This window comes from Equus asinus, chromosome 7 (genome assembly GCF_041296235.1).
Source record: "Equus asinus isolate D_3611 breed Donkey chromosome 7, EquAss-T2T_v2, whole genome shotgun sequence".
In the NCBI taxonomy this organism is placed as follows: Eukaryota; Metazoa; Chordata; class Mammalia; order Perissodactyla; family Equidae; genus Equus; species Equus asinus.
In genome coordinates this window covers 61,157,354-61,171,062 of record NC_091796.1, presented here as the reverse complement: position 1 = coordinate 61,171,062, position 13,709 = coordinate 61,157,354, and the positions used below count along the sequence as shown (strand labels likewise).

At 39.8% G+C, this 13,709-nt stretch overlaps 1 protein-coding gene across 8 annotated transcripts in view; it reads left to right on the top strand.

The window, feature by feature from the left end:
- The window catches only part of PTPRM (protein tyrosine phosphatase receptor type M), a 779,977-nt gene that overhangs the window by 331,459 nt on the left and 434,809 nt on the right, over positions 1-13,709 (top strand). For all 8 annotated transcript variants that reach the window (XM_044773425.2, XM_070513580.1, XM_044773424.2 and 5 more), the window contains exon 5: positions 7,997-8,112. In XM_044773425.2, coding sequence (XP_044629360.2) covers positions 7,997-8,112 — 116 coding nt within the window. The remainder of the gene's footprint in view (positions 1-7,996; positions 8,113-13,709) is intronic.

The following is a 13,709-nucleotide window of genomic DNA, read 5'->3' as shown; positions in this document are numbered from 1 at the left end:
TACTTGAACACACATGTGCTGAAATCCAAATCTTAAAATAGTATCAGCTGGAAACTACTTCTCAACTGAAAACAATTCCAGGACTTACAGCACTAGACAGGGAGAATCCAGGCGTCTTAAAACTTTGGAAAGATTATATAGGCCTTTAACATGTATTGAAAAATATAAATGCCATTAGTAGAAATTTTGACTTCTATGTTCTTGGAGGAAACTGATCTGGAAAATAAGATTCCACAGTCTCTTTGTCTTGCCCTGGTGGATGAGTTACTATCTTCCATTCCGGTTGTTTAATTATCTTTCATTTGAAAAGGATAATTTGCTTATAAAAGCCTTTATGTTTAATACGTTTGTATGTCTTCATCTGGTTTCCATTTGAGGTGTGGCTTTATTATATTAACCAGGTTATTTTTCTCTGGCAGTCTTTTTCTCAACCAAGCAACACTATTTCCCAAACCAAAGATAGTCAATCTGTTCCACAGAAGGGCCCTCCCAAAATACAATTTGAACAGAGGTATAAATTGCTTAGATCCTTAAGGTCACTGTGCAAGTAAAATATGCAGTGGCAGTCTTTGAGAAAGCCATATTGAAGATCACAACCATTCTAAAGAAGTGATAACTTTTATCCTGTGCAACGTGTCTTTATTAAGAATGGGGGTAAACAAAGAAAGACTATCACACAATCATTTCTCTGGCCTCCAAATTGAAAATATCCTGACAGGCAACCCCCTGGAGACAGTAAGGATTAGCAGATTGCATTGATAAATGAGTTTTACTGTGTCTTTCTCTTTGGTTCAGGTACCCGTTGCTAGAAACAAGGCCCTTAGGAAAGCAGTTTTCCCAGGGGCAGACTTCCTATGGATGAACAAACCTATAGCAGAACCAGTGACAATCCCAATATTCAAATTATTTATTATTATTAAGTTAGCTGATAGAGCAGAGTACATGTTTTTCATAAAGTTCCTCCAGAAAGATTACAGAAATTAATAATTAGTATTTTCGAGGGGGTGATGAAAAGAGCACTCTTATGTACCCTGCTGGTAGAAATGCAAATGGTTTTGCACTTTAAGGAAAACAGATTGGCAATTTGTGTCAAAAATCTTTTAAAAATTCATTGTTTTTGTCTTAGCAATTCAATTTCTAAAAAGTTGTCCTAAAGAAAAACCAAAAAGTCTACATGAGGATTGAATTATGAAAATTTTTATCTTGGCATTATGTATAAGAAGCTCAAATGTTTGACAGTAGGGGAATGTTCCAGTAAACTTCTGTATGTCCATGTGATGTCTATGAGGATTTCTCATCCTTGACACTAGTGACATTTTGGGCCAGGTGATTCTTTTTTGTGAGGGCTGTTTTGTGCATTGTAGGATGTTTAACAGCATCTTTGGCCTTTGTCCACCAGACACCAGTAGTACCCCCACCTTCCTCACCCCTGTTGTGATAACCAAAAATGTCTCCAGACATTGTCAGATGTCCCCTGGGGGATGACATTGCCCCTGACTGATAACAACTGATGTATATTAGGCAGATTTTCTAATAGTTTAAGATAAATATTTGAAAAGGAAGATGCTGATCATATCTTGTTAGTTTGGAAAAAAAAAAAACGTGCATAGTTGCCACAAAGATGTCGAAGGATACCAGTAGACCAAGATAGAGGATGTAAAGTTTCTTTAATGGCAAAGAATTGCTCTGAAAGTGCTATGCGGAGCCAGAAAATCCCACCAGACCTCTCAGAGCAGCCTGTGAATAGCATAGCCACCCATAATATGCCCACATGAGAAAGGATTCTGCCAGGTGCTGGAAGCTTTCTTTTTTTGGTTCCAATAGGAATTTTTTTTACCTTCATTCCCCTCCCTTCCCCATCCCTACCCCATTTTCAGCTGTTCTCATGATTTGGCTTTTCATTAGCCTCCCTACCTAGTGCAAATAAATAGTCTATGTGAACATTCCTGAGTTCACTATGAACCTAGATGAGTCAAAGTAACTTCCCAGCCTGCCTCAGGAGGCCCAAGCTATAGGTCAGCATACTATGTATCTCCTCAACAGGTTACAGGTTGCTTTCCATTTTTAAAAAAATTAACTGTGCAGAAATGCATGTGTATTTCAAAAGTTGCTTCTTAGAGATAAATTTATATATGATTAAAAACTTAAGTACTTCTGTATTTGTAATGTTTATTATTGAAAATATTTTCTAAAAGTTAAGTATAAATTACTTAAATCACAAATCTTAGGAAAAACAATTAAATTGATTTCAGATATCTTGGAGATCTTTTATTGTACTAGTCATATTAGTAGGAGGAACATGTAAAATGAAGATAGTCTAGAGAGTTGTTTCAGGAGGCCATTCAGATTTTGGGGAAAATAAATTATATTATTTCTCAGACAGTTCAGAAAAATGCTATAATATCTTTTAAAGAAAAGAAAACTATGTGGATACCCCCCCCCTTGCTCTTCCAAAATAACTCACCTGACATGCTTGATAAGGAATGAACTTAAAAAATTCAATGTTTGAAATTCATTTTCTGTAAATGATTTTAGTCCATGGGAAGCTTATTCTTGATGTTCCAAACTATAAATGTATTTTAGCTTTCCCCCTGTGCCACTCAGAAAATGTGGAAGCTTTTGAAGGGCTGCAAATCTCTTTCTAATGAAATGATTATAGCAGGAAGGGAAAAGTTACTATAGGAAAGAAAACCTTTCCTGTGTTTCTGCATCTACAGGAGGAAGGGTGCATACAGTGTTCTGTTGTTCCCAGAATACCTTGATGGACCCTTCTGATTGAGAAAAGTTAAGAGAACTCAGTAGCAGTGCATAAGAGACTTTAAGAATTTTGGCAGCCTTGGGAGGTGGGGAGGGAGAAACAGGAGGAAGAAGAAGAAGGAGTCATAGGTGGGTACAGGTTAAGAAGCCAAGGCCTAAAACTTACTTGAGTAGCACATGGAGATTTTTGCAATGGAGTTTTAGGGAATACCTTTAAGTTTTAGTAGCTTAACTATGCAAGGATATATCAGAGGTGATACTCAAAATATTTAGCAACCTTCCAGCACAGGCTCAGAACTGACCCCGGGCTTAACCAAGCGGGTGAAACTGCAGAATAGCAGCCTCAGGTATAACACCCATGTAACCCAAGAAATGAAAGATGATTACACACCCAAACACCTTGTGTTAGAGACCCAACTTATTATAGTGACCTGAGTAAGAGGCGAGCAGAATTAGAAGGCCATGAGATGGACAGGAGATGGAAATGTTAGCGAGACATCCTGCTATCTGAGTGTGTGGCATAATTTAAGTCTTGAAAAGCCCACAGGAATATGAAAGTGGTCAATGTATGCAGGAGACAGCTTGGGAGATTTAAGTTTTCTCAAAGGAGCCAAGTTCTAAATTATCCTTAGTAAAGTCATGCCAACAAGAAAGGAAGCAGGGAGCCAGCCCTGATGGCCTAGTGGTTAAAGTTCAGTGCTCTCACCACTTTGGCGGCCCAGGTTCATTTCCTGGTCACAGAACCACACCACTCGTCTGTCAGTTGCCATCCTGTGGCAGTGGCTCACATAGAAGAATTAGACCAACTTACAGCTAGGATATACAACTATGTACTGGGGTTTTGGGGAGGAAAAAAATATGGAAGATTGGCAACAGATGTTAGCTCAGGGGGACTCCTTCCCTGCCAAGACAAAAAAAAGTATCAAGGAAGAACAGAGGCCTCAAAACCAAGACCAGGCAGAACTTCCCACCCAAGAGGCACCTTCCAAAGAAGCCTGGAATTCTAGCCCAGCTTCAGAGATGATGTTTATTCTAAATGTGTCTCAAACATAAGCTTCATTGTGGTTTAACTGTGGATGCAAGAGGTGTCCCCAAAGAGGGGACAGAGGATGCAGCCCCCATACCCAAAGATAGCCAAGGAGAAAGCAAACAAGGACCCATTGCCACAGGCAGTGCCAAGGCAATGGGGGGAGGTGACAAGGGCTCTTAGGGGCTAAGACTTGAACGAACCCCCTGAGAGCTGGCAACAGTCAGTAGGACAGCAGCCACAAATGGGAGGCCCAGGCTACCCACCTTTCTGCCCAGCCAGCTGCAAATTCTACCTCTACAAATGGTTCCCTCAGTAGCCAGCTCAAACATGTTCTATAAGCCTAAGTGTTAGAAAACCCTTCATTACCTTTAGGGAAACATGCCTCCCCATTGTTTCTGCATACCGGGTCCAAATTTCAGTCAGCTGTCATTCTCAGTTGCCCCTAACCTTCACCTGTGCCCCAGTTTTTCCTCCACTAGACTCAAGGGTCTGCTTTTTAGAAACCTGTTCTTCATAGGACAACAGTTCCCCAGAGTATTTGTCACCCTCTGACCATACCTGGCTTGTCAGCTTTCATCTTGTTGTGACTCCATCAGTGGACTCTGTCTCCAGGAGAGGCTGACCAATGCAGGGTATAGTGGCTGTTCTTTTCCTTGGTCTGGATGCCCTTCGTCTGGAGTGCAGTGTGATGTCAGGTGTGACTTTGGAGTGCCTGTCTGCCCTTGTGGAGGCACACAGTTGACAGAAGTGGCTCCAAAGCTCCTGATAATTGAGAACTTACCTTGTGGCTGACAGGAGTATAGCCCGGTGAGACTTTCACATGTTCCTTGTTTCTAAGAGCCTCAGAAATGCTACTTTCTGCTTTGTTGTGTTTTTTAGTGAGAGCCTTGTGGATCTGGCTTGAGGAGTTCTTGCTCTGAGTTGTTGACTGGCTGGTGGTAGAAGATATCACCAGGGAGCACAAACACTCTGCAAGGGAAGTGAACCAAGGTCTAATTCTGAGACAAATCTTTAGTTAGGGGAGGAGCCCAATGAAGAATAAACAAAAGGAAAAGTGATGGAAGATGACTTTGAAAGTAGAATTTGGAAGTTTTTTTGGAAGTTTTGAAACAAGATCAGTGTGGCTGAAAGCATTTCTTGTTGCTGGGAGACAGTCAGGAAGAGAAAAGAATGAAGGTTGTTGGGCCAATTGGGGGCTAGTTGGTGATCTGAGGACAGTGGTTCCATAGAGGGGCGGAGCCTGTGACGGTGAGTGACTGGGAGATCCCTTGAACAAGGGAACCACCAATGGCTCAGGATGGTTGATAGGAAATGGACCTAGCGGTTCCTTAAGGAATCAGCAATGCAGGGTAGTATGTGTGTGTGTGTGTGTCTGTGTGTGTGTCTGTGTCTGTGTCTGTGTCTGTCTGTCTGTCTGTGTGTCCTGAAAGGTTGCAGAGCATAAACCTCTCTGATCAGCTACCTTAGAATTCCTGTGAAGTAGCTAAAATATGTTGTACAAATACACTGGTGAACAGAGGAGTTTTCACTTCCCTTGTTTTTCTTTTTTCTAATGATATGTACATAGTGTAGTTCAATATCCAGGTGGCTAGGGGTTATGTGCTTAGAATTATTTTACAGGGGAGAAAAAACAGTTGAAAACATTTCCAATTGATGACATATATACTATAATGGACATATTGTGTTGGATTAGAAGAGGCATACTCAATTTTGCTTCAGTTTCTTTGACAAGAAAACAGCTTTTCGGCTTCCAATGTAGTCCTATTAATTTAGCCAAATCTCAAATTCTTAATGATCTCTGTTAATGTTGGTCTAGGTATATCTAAAATAATAATTTGTATAAATCTTTTTATGGTAAAATTTTGTTCATTTGTATCAGAGGTGAAGTGGGAGAGCGGAATTCTAAAGAAGTTGAAATTGCAAGTAAACAATTTTCAAGGATATGTGTGGTTTTATTTTAAATAATAGGAGCTCGATTTAATTATGATACTGAGTGTCTACCATGTGGGAATCATTAATATCAAGTGCTATTTATTGCACATAAAAGTGATTAAGACAGCAGTGAGGGTCATCCCAACAATCCCAACAAGGAGCGTCATCCCAATCACTGTTGTATATCAGATAGAGGATATGTGATGCTGGAAGGGTCTACCAACAAGATAAGAGAATCCATGGAAGCTTCATGGAAAGAATTGCATTTGAGAAGGGCCTTGAAAGAATCTAGAATGCCCACAGTCAGACAGGGAGCCACTTGCAGTGGGATGGGTGCACGGGAAGGCAGACTGCGGGCGGCGAGTCTTGCAGAGGCCACGTGCAATAGTGGGCCATGCTGGCCTTTGAAATTGGCTAGACCAGAGTTTACACTCTGGGCCTGACACTTACTAGCCAAATACCCACAAGTTCTCCCATCTGTAAAATGGAAAAAACACCTACCTCACAGAACATTTGTGAGTATTCAAGGGAAAAGTTTCTAGCATATAAATGCTCAAAAAGTGTGACATTTTTCCATTTTCTAAAAACAATGGGTCTTTCAGCTTTTTGGGAATAGAAAGTAGAGGAGAAATTTGATTTATGGAGTTTTTACAGAGATTGTTAAAAACCATAGACTCATGTTCTTCTTGACCATGGGTCATTTGATTATGTTAATGAAAAATAGTTCATTGGGTTTTAAATTAATATATTAATATTAGAAAAAATGACCCATAGTTAGACTGCTTTTTTGGAAGTTTTTTAGGACATTTTGCGTGCTAAGCGTCTTGAATACATTGTCTGAATTATTAGTGGTCTCCAAATTAGTAGTGGGGTTTTCCTGTGTGTTATTGATATTAAAATGCATTTTTCTTTGTTGTGGGGTAGTAACCCCTTCCATTCCTAATTATGTCCTACACAGGCTAATATCAATGTTTGTTTATCATCTTTGGGTACCCAGTCGTGGGGCAATGTTCTTTGGAAGAGTCTAGACATGGCCTAAAGACATGTTGGATATGGGCAAAAGCTGGCAAGGCATATAAACTTATTCTTGTTTTTGTCCAGATTTATCCATCCCTCCCAGAAAATACTATCATCCTGTTCTCTTCCTTTTCTACCCCCTATTCCCCCCCCCAACCCTTGCTACTCTTTCATTCTGTCACTGTTGTGATAAGAGAATTTTTCCCTAAAAGTAGAAATTATCACAAAATGTAGTTCCTGACCTGTCATTCCAGTTCCCTGACACATGTTTTTAGTGTGCTGCAGAAATCGCTCTGTGCTTCTCAGACCAAGTAGGATTATCCTTTATTTATACAACTGTCCCCTATGGACAATGTATGTTACGAGACTTAATGCCGTTAAGCATTTGGAATCATTCTTTCTTCTTAAATTGGAAATAAGAATCAGCAAAAACTGCCATGCTCTGGCAATCCCAGCATAATTTCAGAGTCTGTCTATAGGGACAGTATTTGTGGTAGCTGGGAAATATTACACAAGTAATGCTGCATACCAATTAGTTGTATTAAAATATATATTACCCACAGCTCTGTACTTGGCTTAAAAAGTTTCCTTGACAACATCATTTAACTTCTTACTGTTCTTTTCATGTTGCTAGTATAAATATCTAATATGTTTTTGTTCAAAACATCAATTAGGCTCCAGTGTAATCTTTATTAATACAGATCTGTTATTACAAGAAGACTGCTGAGCTATGATAATTTACACAGCAGGAACAATAAAATATCTTCTTCTGGTTTGGTTCTATCCCAGAATGCTTGACTTTTTAGTCTTTTACAGAGCACACCAAATCTTTCCATAATATCTTTTACAATCATAATGAAATCTTTAAAGTCTTTATAAGCAAAAGCTTTATTTTCTTCAAAGGTAAACAAACTGAAAGCCCTGAAATTACAAATAGATTCAAAAAGACACATATTAGTTACAGATCTTCTTCTTCTTTTTTTTTTTTTTTTTTGGTAGGACGACTGGCCCTGAGTTAATGTCTGTTGCCAGTCTTCCTCTTTTTGCTTGAGGAAGATTGTCACTGAGCTAACGTCTGTGCCAGTCTTCCTCTATTTTGTATGTGGGACGCCACCACAGCATGGTTTGGTGAGTGGTGTCTAGGTCTGTGCCTGGGATCCAAACCTGTGAAACCTGGGCCTCCAAAGTGGAGCATGTGAACTTAACCACTAAGCCACTGGGCTCCACTTTTAACATTTTCAATTCTTTTTCTCCATGTAGCCAGAACTCCCCACTTCCTGCGGATTCAGAATGTGGAAGTCAATGCCGGCCAGTTTGCCACCTTCCAGTGCAGTGCCATCGGCAGGACCGTGGCAGGCGACAGGCTCTGGTTACAGGTACAGTGACTCATTTTCACCAGTTCAGCCAGTGCAGTGGGAGGAATAGATGGCCCCTGGAGAGGGGCGCAGAGAAGCGAGGCAGCGTCAGCTTGCTAATGGAAGATTGATGCTATGAGAAGTTTTCCTGGTTCCCTTCCTTCTTCATTAATAAGTGGCCAGATTACTAAAAGTGCTGGATAAGCTAATAATGGACCTGGTTCTGTATTTCTGTTTTTCCCTTTACTTCTGCTTAGTCATCTTGCTTTGAAGATCTGGTTGTCAAGTTACTTTTACAGCAGAATATTAAAGTCCAAAATATAGTCCCCTTCCCTGCTGCTCCTCTAGAGAAAAATCCAAAGAATCTCACACACACACGCACGCACGCAAGTTTATAGCCTTTTTGTAATTCAAATTTCCACAGCACTACACCTAAACTTAGAAATTAATAACACATCTTTTACTTTTGATCATTCAAGTAGACATTTTTTAGTGTAATCCTCATTCGTGCAACTTGTTTCACAATCTTTCAAATTCCACCATCTGAATATAGCCATGGTCTCAGAATTCTGACAGAGTGAGTGGGATTAAGTGACTTGTCCCTTCTAACCAGAGCACCACCCCATTCTTTAGGCTCTGGGTTTCATTTTTCCCCCGTAGTAGTCTCCAATTTTATTCTTCTTTCTCTTTTTCTTTCTTTCTTTTCCTTCCTTCTTTCCTTTCTTTTTTATTAAGGGATAGTTGACATATAACATTATATTAGTTTCAGTTGTACAACGTAATGATTCAATACAGTTGTTTCTTCCTTTTTTGTGTGTGAGGAAGATTGTTCCTGGGCTAACTTCTGTGCCAGTCTTCCTCTGTTTTATGTGGGATGCTGCCACAGCTTGGCTTGATGAGTGGGGCTAGATCTGCACCTGGGATCCAAACCTGTGAACCCTGGGCCACTGAAGTGGATGGAGCGCACGAACTTAACCACTATGCCACTGAGCTGGCCTTCCCCCCACTCTTTTCTTCCTTTAAGCATTAGTCTGCAGGCTGCTCATCCTTCACCTTGATTAGTGTTGAATTCCCCCCACTTTCCTTACAGATCCTATGGTTGGTTTTAGTTTGGGCTTGGTTTGATTGTTTGCTTATTTTAGTTTGCTGCTGAGCTGCTTCATGTTTTAACCCTCTGCATATACTATTCCACCCCACATGGTGTCCATTTCATGCATGTTGACTTTTCCTCTGTTGGGGTGACCTCTCCACCTCCTATCACACCTTCTTCTGCAGTGTAATAATGATTGTCATGTGTCACATTTGCATGACACTATAATTTTCAAATCCCTATCCCTTTTAATCATCATTACTGAAATAAATGATCATTTTTATTTCTTTATTTCTTGGTAGAATGGGAGACAGCCAGATGGACGATCCCAAGATTAGTCACCAATATGTTGACAAATGGGGACTATATTCTGGAGGTGGCTTCTCAAATACTGGTTGGGTCTTGTGCACATGATTCTCTACCCTCCTACCTTAATGTCACTGTCTTTTTTCATATCCTACTGTCCCTGTTAGAGACTCCCCTAGCTAGCAGGGAGGAATGCATGCAGAGGCCTGAAATTGTGTGTATCAAGTTTATCTTTATTGTTTCCTTCTCTAAGTTTTGCAGTCTCCACTTTAAGAGCTTTTTGCGGCGTGTGAAAACTGAGCTGAGCCTTGGTCTTCAGTATTCAACATTTTTGCCCCTTTTGTCCCACTTTCCAGTTATTTTAAATTCTTGATGTTACAGATTCAGAATTATTTTCTTAGTTAGTGGTTGTTTGGTATTAAACGTGGTCAAGATTGCCTATCTCTGGTGGTAATTAATGATGAGACAGACTCTTTTTCATTGACATTTTTCACAATGCACCAACTACCTTTTAATAATGAAACTATCCTTGCCATCTTTGATTTATCTCTAGAAATCTTAATTTTTCACATAAAAATATTCTTTTCTCCTGATATTTGTGTTATTGTTACTTGAGAGAATACAATAAAGTCTACGCTCTTGCCTCAACAAAGTCTTAGATATGCCCAAGAATCTACAGGCAAGTTGAGGACACAATTTGCTTCTTTTGTTTTTGTAAATATCCTGGACTTCGGATGCTCCTGCTCAAACTTGAGCATGTCCTTGCGGGTTGGGGATCTTTAACTGCATCCTATTGCAAAGTGGGAGACTTTGTTTTGAAGAGAATCTGTCATGTTGTAAGAAGAAAGCCGACTACTGTTTTGAAAAAAAGGGTCTAAGTGCAGAGTTCTTAGCCCTAACTCCACTATAGAATCACTTGGAGTGTTGTAAAAAATATCTGGTCTACACTCAGATTCTCACTTACTTGGTCTAATTGGTGGGGTGGGGCCCACCATTCCAAATTTTGTTCAAAACTCCCCAGGTAATTACAACACGCCTGGAAAGCACTGTGCTGAAGCCAGGTGCAACACGTTGTCCACGTCAGGAAGGAAAGGCAAATATCAGATACAGCCGTTCCCTGTATTCAGTGGCCCTGCTGTGACTCTCATGTTGAATTTCTCATGTAGCAGGTCTCTCTTCTTTTGGTTCTGTGGAAGTTGGTCACAGTGTTGATACATTGTTTTACAGTCAGTCCATTAGTGCCTCTCTTTGTCTGTGACCAAGTCCTTTCTCACCCTTCTTCGCAGAGGTGACTGCATGTTGCCCCACAGCTTTCCACAAGGGCCGGCACGAAGAGGGTGATAAAGATAGAACTGCCGAGACTTTGAAATTCCAAGTGAAACTTAGACTCCATGTGCTATTTGGTTTGTGGGTCTTTGTGATATTAGGATAATTTTACTGTTAAATGATTTATTTCCTCTAGTTGGATAGGCATTTGTGGGGAGATATTTATTTTATTATTAGTTGATGAAATAAGACTGTGTCCTTCACTTTCAAGGATGGTTTCTATTAACCTGTATTTGTGGGGAGTCATTTCCAGAAGCGAGGAGGATTCTCGGCACGTGGTGGTTCCACAGAGCCCACCTGCCCTCTGTCTGTGCCCTTTGCCTCCGGCTGTTCTTCAGAAGTTGTGAGGAGAAGCAATCCTGGAGTCCTGGACCAGGTCTCTGTAGTCTAGAAGCATGAGTATGGACCTTCTTCCTTATTACTCTAATGCCATGACAGCTTCAAAAGTGCTTTTCCACATATAAGATGCGTTTGGATCCTCAGAATAATTCTGAGATCCAGGCAGAAAACTGGAAAAAATTTTTTGTCATTTTTGTTATTGTTTGAATCTTCCCAACTCAGGATTTAGAAATTAATAATACGTCTTTTATTTGGAGAACATCAGTGTTTTGAGTATAATCAATTATAACAATTTGTGTTACCTTTGTTACAGTCTTTGAGTTCTACCACAGGCATTTTGCACAGCTTCATGGGTGTATCCTATGGTCTTGTACTTCTTTAATAGATGAGGAGTTTGAGGTGTGGGATTGTCCCAGGTCACAAAGGTAATGGCATAGTCGGGAGAGTACACCCCTTTTCTGTCCATTTACTTCACTGCTGAGTAACTCCATTATCACTTGTGCCTTCTCAGAGCCTGAGCTAGGTGCATAGACAGTATGCATTTACCGCTTTGTTAAAAGAATTTGGTTGTGACCGGCATTACATGATCAACATCAAGGAGCCATCCTCACCATAGGAAGAAATGTTCACATGTATTACATGTACATATTGATCCCCATTCATGAAAAATGGCCAATTGTTTGATTGTTTAAAATGTAGATTAAATATGATCACTGTCAGAGTCTTTCACAAAAACATAACACAAATAAATCTGATGATGACACTAATGAAGAAATGTTTATGATTAACAGGTGTGTCCCATCTGCTTACACTTTCTCCATCTTATCTGTAGGCCACACAGGTTATTGCCAGGGCGGGATCGGTGTTTCTAGAGTATAGAACAACAAAATAAAGCACAGTTCATAAGCATCAACTATTACAGCTGCAAAGTACTTATAATACCCTCCAATGTAAGTAGGATGACAGCATCTATAAACCTCTTTGTATGTACTACAAAACTGCTATGCCCTGAATTTGTGAAGATCCTTGCTATATGCTATCAGATATGGCAGTCTATGCACACAACATAGACTGTAACCATGGGAGCTACTCAAATGAAACGTATTTGTAAAATCATTCAAGCACCCAAAACATGACCATACTTCCTGTTATTATCAACTTTCCACACACTTGTGGAGCCTACATTTTGAAAATATATCAGAATATGTATGTAGGTAAGAACTGAGAAGAGAAAATGGAATTTTAGATATTGTTCTTTTTATTCTTATGTATTATTTGCTGATGGGCAATATATTTTTTATGCATTGACCCTTTAAGCTGTGTATGATTGTATTAAAATTACTATTCTTTCGTATTTTAAATTTTATTTTCCGATATTGAGAATTATTCTCTGTTGAGTATTAATATTTATAATACCTACTTCAGCTTTTCAATAAATAAAGACGATCACCAAAGCTAGCAGTAAAGTTCGTAAATCTGAAGATGGTTTGTGCATATTGTTTTTCAGGGAACGTGGGCCACCTTGCCCTCTTCTCCTGCCTCTGGGGCAGCTTGGGCATTTTTGTGATTTCTGCTCTTTAATTCATTTTGGATACATTGCAGACACTTCTCCATTCCTTGTTCTTCTTACTCAGTGCCTTAGTCTGCTCAGGCTGCTATAACAAACTAGCATAGACTGGGTGGCTCAAGAACAACATTTCTCATAGTTCCGGAGGCTGGAAGTCTAAGATCAGGGTGCCAGAACATCCAGGTCCTTGGCAAGGACTAGCTCCCTGGTTACAGACTGTTGTCTTCTTGCTTCATCTTCACATGCATCCTCTGATTTCTTTGTCCCTTGTAAGAGCCCTAATTCTACTAATAGGGGCTCCACTCTCATGACTTCATCTAAACCTAATCATCTCCCAAAGCTCCCACCGCCAAATACCATCACATTGGGGATTAGGTTTCTGCACATGAATTTTGGGGAGACACATCCGTTCATTCTATAGCACTCAGCTAGCATATCAGATTCAGAAGTGGGTAGGAAATGAAAACGTTTCAGCCAAATGGCAGAAAGCAAGGAGACAGTGGAGATGCCTTTTCAACAGCAGATGACTGGCAGCTTTGATCAAGCAGCCGGGCCCTGACATGTGCATGTTGGGTGAATAGCAGCTGGTGAAGGAAACCTGGAAAAATGTTTTTCTCTTGACAGGTCTTAGAGGCCCCTATCATTTTTAAGTGGCTCACTTTTTAGAATCAAAATTATGTAACTTCTGTATTTGGAGCAATCTTCAAATCAAATAAAATCCTCATTTTATTAATGAGAAAATAGAAGGCCAGGAAAGGTAGGAAACTTTAACGTAGTCATGTATTCAATTATTTTGATATTTATTAAAGATAACTCCATTTTGGTAGGGAAAGTCAATTGGTATGTAAAACTACTTTTTCTTTATAAATAGTGAATTTTGTCACTTGGACATTTGTCTTCACTGAGTAGCCTTGTATTTCAAATCATATCAGCCTTTCAACCAAATATTCTCAGATTTACTGCGATGGTAACCTCTGTTAACTTTAGAAA